Genomic DNA, 6,747 nt, shown 5'->3' with positions numbered 1-6,747 from the left:
AGTTTGTGGATATGCTCGGCCCTGGCAGCTTTTAGAGCCTGTCTATAGCTGGACATACTGTTTTTCCACGCAATTCTAAAAACTTCCAAGTTAGTTTTTCTCCATTTGCACTCAACACTACGAGTTTCTTTCTTGAGAGAATGGGTATTACTAGGGATGCACCGAAATGAAAATTCTTGGCTGAAGCCGAAACCAAACAAAATAAAACACTGGGCCAAAGGCCGAATACCGAACACGGTTTTTCGAGGTTTTTTTCCGCATGTATTTCGCCAGTTTTTTTCACCATTGCACACATTAAATAGCCAAAATGTGCTTTTTACTGTTTTGACTTTCTTTTCATAGAAAAAATCTATTACAAAACAACAATTTAAAAATATTGAACACTAAACATTTTTTTAACATTCTAGCAGACCTTTTGGTGCGATGAATGAAGCTGAAGTATTATATGCTGTAGAATCTACATTTGTTATTGTATTTCTGATGTTATCTATTTTATCAGTGAAGAAATTCATAAAGTCATTACTATTAAACTGTGAGGGAATATTTAGATCGGGTGGCGTCTGGTTATTTGTTAATCTAGCCACTGTGCTAAATAAAAACCTTGGATTGTTTTGGTTATTTTCTATGAGTTTGTGGATATGCTCGGCTCTGGCAGCTTTTAGAGCCTGTCTATAGCTGGACATACTGTTTTTCCACGCAATTCTAAAAACTTCCAAGTTAGTTTTTCTCCATTTGCACTCAACACTACGAGTTTCTTTCTTGAGAGAATGGGTATTACTAGGGATGCACCGAAATGAAAATTCTTGGCTGAAGCCGAAACCAAACAAAATAAAACACTGGGCCAAAGGCCGAATACCGAACACGGTTTTTCGAGGTTTTTTTCCGCATGTATTTCGCCAGTTTTTTTCACCATTGCACACATTAAATAGCCAAAATGTGCTTTTTACTGTTTTGACTTTCTTTTCATAGAAAAAATCTATTACAAAACAACAATTTAAAAATATTGAACACTAAACATTTTTTTAACATTCTAGCAGACATTATACCAACAAAGCACAATTTAACTTAAAATTAATAAGTTAGTGAAAATAATATTTTTTTGGCCGTCTGACCCCCTTCTTGAATCAGGCATGTATTTTTTACTATACAAATAAAAGCAACCTTGCTGAGCAGAAGAGCCTTCTTTTAAAGGGGTCATATGATGCTGCTAAAAAGAACATTATTTTGTGTATTTGGTGTAATGAAATGTGTTTATGCGGTTTAAGCTTCAAAAAACACATTATTTTCCACATACTGTACATTATTGTTGCTCCTCTATGCCCCGCCTTTCTGAAACGCGTCGATTTTTACAAAGCTCATCGGTCTGAAAAGCGAGGTGTGCTGTGATTGGCCAGCTATCCAGTGCGTTGTGATTGGCCGAATACCTCAAGCGTGTGACGGAAATGTTACGCCCCTCACCATACTGTGATGCCGTGTCCCGGCCGGAGCGACGAGACAAAAACATTAAAACCCATTATAAACGAGGCATTCGTTGCATCCAGTGGGGACATAATTACTGATTATAATGATGACTTGTACTGTCTTTTTTAGGGATGCTCCGATCGATCGGCCGGAGATCGTATCGGCCGATAATCACATTTTATGACTCAATCGGTACTCACTAACTTGGCCGATCTCACGAACCGATCGCAATTGAATGACGTCAACGCGTGACGACGTACATGATGCGTGGGGCATAAATGATTTGGCGCTGCAGTCATGTCATCGCCGGTGTGGAAATGCTATGACGTTTTGAGAAACAATGAAAAATGTGCTATTTGTCGTGTATGTTTTGCATGATGATATAATGAAGGGATGGTTCATTTTTAACAGCAGATTCAGTGACGTTAGAGCTGATCTGTGCCTCACTGCACACGTCTGCGGCGCATTACGGCTCCACGGCCACCGGAGCTGATCGCTGCCGCTCTAATACTTGTGTTTATCAGCCAGCCGTGGCATGTTTCTGACGCATCTCTCCGCGCTGCTTTATCGGCATCATTTATGATTTATTTTATCCACCCGCGACCCACCCGCAAATAATCAGAATGCTTTTTTTATTACTCGACCCGTGGGTATAGGAAAAGGAATAAGTTTGCTGCCGAAATCAGACAGACTTACTGAAAATGCCAATTAATTCTCTGCCAGCAGGAGGTGCTTTAAAGCTGGAGAAACAGAGGTTTCCCCGGTAACGGCTGTAAGTTACACAAAGCAGCGCTGAGCTCACAAACACTGCTTTATCAGGCATATAACATGCTATATGAAATGAAAATGACATCGAAAAATTTGAGATAGATAATCTTCCTTCAGAAATACAGTTATATAAAAACACCCGCGTCTCATTTTGATTTTTAAACATGCAGTACGTGCTCATGTTTATTCAACGAAGCCTTTTGGAAAATCCGTCAGTTTTGATATTGTGGCGAGCGCCACAAATAAATAAATGTATGGGAAACACATCCCACAGCACAACCACCTGAGCCCAACTTCAGTCTACTCATCACCTTAACTTTAACTGCGTTTGTAGCCGGCGCCAGACTGATGAACAAACACAGACCGGAAGTTAACTTCGGGCCAGGCGCGTGCGCCCGATGAAACATTCTATATAAAGCTTGAACGGCAGCAACAATACTACAGCGAGAATAAAAGTTACGCCTTCTTTCTTTGCGTGAACATTTGGGCGGCGTTATGCAAATCTTCCCACATAGTGACGTAGGTATGTTGGGGCGTGTTAGAACGAGCCGTTTTAGGAGGGCGTGGACCAGTCTTAACTTTTATAAAGAATATCTCTTTGGGTTTGAGACTTTAGTCTTTGCAACTTTAGGGATCTTATTTGTCTTCAGCTGATCACATGCCTGAGTTATCAGAGTCTGATGTGAACTTTACAAATTTAATGAGAAGTCATTTAAGTGACAGTGTTTAGAAACCTAGAGTATGAATCTGTGCTGTTAAATTCCAGCTTATTTCAAATTTTCTTTTAGTAAAGATAAAATATTCTCATAAATAAAAACCTAACATTTAATTAATGAAAAATATAATTACATTGCTACAAATAAAAAGCAAAAATGTCAGTAGACAGGTGAAAGTGTGAGCTTCTGGCTGGCAGAATGAATGTATGTCCGTCAGGGCTGCTCGATTATGGCCAAAATCATAATCACGGTTATTTTGGTCAATATTGTAATCACAATTATTTAACACGATTATGAGTGGGCCAGAATTAAACTTCCTTAGTTTGCTATTAAAGGTCCCATGACATGCTGCTTTTTGAATGCTTTTATATAGGCCTAAGTGGTCCCTAGTACTGTATCTGAAGTCTCTTTCCCGAAATTCAGCCTTGGTGCAGAATTTCAGCCACTACGAGCCAGTCCCACAATGAGCTTTCCTTAGGACGTGCCATTTCTGTGTCTGTAGCTTTAAATGCTAATGAGGAGGAGAGAGGCGGGGCAACTGCCATGCTTCACTTGTTTCCAAGCCGTGATGTCTCTCGAGGAAAAATAAATATTGCGCTCGCCTCGCACGGTAGTAGCTCATTTTCTCATGGGCGGGCCAAATTCTCTGGGCGGGCAAAGCAGAGAAAGGGGAGGTAACCTTTCCCCGTATGATGACATAAAGGGAAGATTCCAGATTGGGCCATCTGAGCTTTCATTTTCTCAAAGGAGAAGCAGGATACCCAGGGCTCGGTTTACGAACTCATATTAATGTTAAAAAACCTCATAAAGTGAAATTTTCATCCCATGGGACCTTTAAAGCTACAAATCTCCTTCAGTCAGGAGCAGTGTGCCTATTTTGTCTTTGTCTTTTGTTGTTTGATTAATAATTTTTGCATGTATTTGAGTGTTTATGCACGCAGTTTAAGCTAAACGTTCACTTTACATGTCCGTGTTGTGTTCTGTCTCTGAGTGCAGGCACAGAGATCCTCCTGAGGAACAGCACAAGTTATTTTAAAAACATGAATAAATCTAATCAACTTTAATAAATCAAGCACATCTCATTTTACAAAAGTCACGACTTGCGTTACATGATTTTACTGATTTGCACGTGAAATTGGGCTTTAAAGGGGTCATATAATGCTACATGCACTTTTACAAGTTGTTTGAACTGAAATGTGTGTTGGCAGTGTACACAACCACCCAATAATGATAAAAATCCACCCAGTGTTTTTTTTTAAATCTGGTTAAATCTTTACCCCTTTCTCAAATCGAGCCGATCTCAGATGCCTGTCAGTGTGACGTCACACAGACAGGCCCCTCCCACAATAGTTTGATTGACAGTAGCGTTTCAGCACAGACTGGACTGGTGTCTTACCTTAGCTCTGCCCTGAGTGACTGTCATCAGTCCGCCATTGTTTCACCGCTGGAGCAGATGTAGACAAGAATGACTCCTGACCGATTGAGGTGTTCTGTTGCTGGATGTAATAATGAACAGCGGTCGTCATTTACTCCCGACATCTGAGCCGCTGAACTCGCAGTGGATTACGTTTGTTTCTGAAGGGAATGCGCCCCCGATCTACATAAATGCGTCTATGTTCGCTCGAATCATTCATGATCCAGCCTCACCTACAGAAGAAGTGAGTGTAAGGTTTTTTAACAAATCTTTGCAAATCGCCTTTCATAATAACGTGCTAATTAGCAAGTTTCACGATGAATCCTAAAGTAAACAGTCTCTCTGAGAGCAGCTCGGAAGAGAGGGGCGGAGTCAGCAGAGCTCATTAACATTTAAAGGAAAATGCTACAAAACGGCTTGATCTGAAAAGAGCTGTTTTTGACAGGGTAAAAAGGTGTTTTTACACTACCATTGAGAAATTTTAACCAAACTATGTTACAGACTTTTCATTAAGACCCTAAAGAATCATATCAACTTGTGGGAAATGGGCATCATATGACTCCTTTAATGGAGGAGCGATAGCGCACCGCTCGAAAGGGGGCGGAATGGGGCGCAATAATCGTTTATCTCGATTGATGTATTGTCATAATCATTGGAGGTTGAAATTGAAACTGTAATTTTGATTAATTGCACATGTCTAACGTCCGTGTGGTTTGTTCTGACAGAAACCCAAAGAGCAGCGTCCAGAGAGCCCACAGGAAGGTCCACAACGACCCGACGCTGCGCATCCAGAACCTGTCCATCCTCGTGCAGCAGATCAAGTCCTGCTATCAGGTGAGCAGCGCACTCTATCTGCACTTTTAACAGTCTTCTGGCAGCTTTGTGAGTCTGTGCAGTCAGTCTGGCATTAGATATGCAGATGCTTTTTCTGATCCATTGCTGTGGTTATCAGTGTCGATCATTGCATGTTTGGATTCAGTCCTGGATTGAAATGCAGTTGTCGATCCTGAAAGTTTGTGCTTGACTCTCTACAGTTCTCACTTCTCACATGCGTTCAGGAGACACTGTGTCCGGGATGCTCATGAGCCTCTCTGTGTTTCAGTCTTTGTTAAAAGGCTCTGGGCGGTGCAAGGCTGTAGTTTGTTTGTTGTTTGGGGTCTGTGTAGTGTACATACAGCGCTGGATCAGGCTTCAGTGTGGAGATGAGAGCTGATGGCTGTGTTTGTGTCTGAGCTTCTGCTCTTCTCCAGCGGATCCTGTGCTGTGAATCACACCTTCACGTGAGCATCAGCCTGAAATATGAGTGTGTGTTCACTGATCGTGTGTGCTGCGTTCCTCTCATAGCAGCTGCTGAGATAATGACTGACCTCAGCGTGTAGCTGCACGTCTGTGTGTGTGTGTGTGTGAGGTTGGCTGTTGTTTTGATCTGTATTTTGATACCTGCTATCTTTCCAAACTGCTGAAATATCAGCCATTGGTTGAAGCCATCCATCAACTTGACTGTCATTGTAAGTTAATCACCCTAGTGTTTGGAAGTTTAGGTCATGTGCACAAGAATGTGATTAAAGGACTGCAGTTGAGTGGATTGCAAAAAAGAAAGCAAAGACTCTGTTCAGTTTCAGCCACTATAGGGAGTATGCAAATATGGAAACGAAGATGTTTTGTCTATCCTTGAGTGTTGAATGTTATAAATATAAGGACTTGTGAATGTATGTTAGCCATGTGTACCTGTCATCTTGCAAACTGACTTCCCAAGGTATTTGGATTCCGTTTTTGTTGCTTGTCTTGTGGATCCAAATAAAAGAATAAAATGTGTGTGTGCAGCTGATGCTCAGTCTTGATCTGAGAGGCAGAATCAGTATCACAGCATGTTCTCTGATGTAGAGCAGAGCAGAAGTGTCCCGGATTGATCCTGGTTTCTGACTGCAGGCGTGTGTGTGTGTGTGTGTGAGTGAATCACGGTCAGCACTGATGGTGTGTGCTGGCTCGCTCCTGACCCTCTGCTGTGTTCCAGGAGACGCTGCAGCAGCTGGTGGTGATGTCACTTCCTGACGTGCTGGTGCTGGGCCGGACTCCTCTGAGCGGTACGTCTCGCCTCGCCTCGCTCTCTCTGCAGGACATCACACACTCACAGTGCCAGCCCTTCACGACTTCTACTAGCCACAGTCTGTCAGCCTCACTGCTTAGATTTGACAACAGAATTTATTATTAAATCTGATTCTGAATCATTGAATCCCTTTTGGTTTTAGCCATAAACTGAATCCTACCTGTCACAGAGTCTCTTAAAGGGATAGTTCATCCCAAAATGAAAATTCTGTCATTAATTACTCACCCTCGTGTCGTTCCAAACCTGTAAGACCTCCGTTCATCTTCAGAACACAAATTAAG

General features: G+C 41.8%; 1 protein-coding gene across 1 annotated transcript in view; it reads left to right on the top strand.

The window, feature by feature from the left end:
• LOC107695193 (girdin-like) overlaps window positions 1-6,747 on the top strand; it is a 55,883-nt gene that overhangs the window by 7,929 nt on the left and 41,207 nt on the right. Inside the window, exons 3-4 of the mRNA XM_016495012.1 lie at window positions 5,085-5,193; window positions 6,374-6,443. Coding sequence (XP_016350498.1) covers window positions 5,085-5,193; window positions 6,374-6,443 — 179 coding nt within the window. The remainder of the gene's footprint in view (window positions 1-5,084; window positions 5,194-6,373; window positions 6,444-6,747) is intronic.

Source organism: Sinocyclocheilus anshuiensis, unplaced genomic scaffold, assembly GCF_001515605.1.
Source record: "Sinocyclocheilus anshuiensis isolate Anshui unplaced genomic scaffold, SAMN03320099.WGS_v1.1 scaffold518, whole genome shotgun sequence".
Taxonomy (NCBI): domain Eukaryota; kingdom Metazoa; phylum Chordata; class Actinopteri; order Cypriniformes; family Cyprinidae; genus Sinocyclocheilus; species Sinocyclocheilus anshuiensis.
Note: the sequence above shows the minus strand (reverse complement) of the source record. Positions and strands in the feature narration are given on the sequence as shown.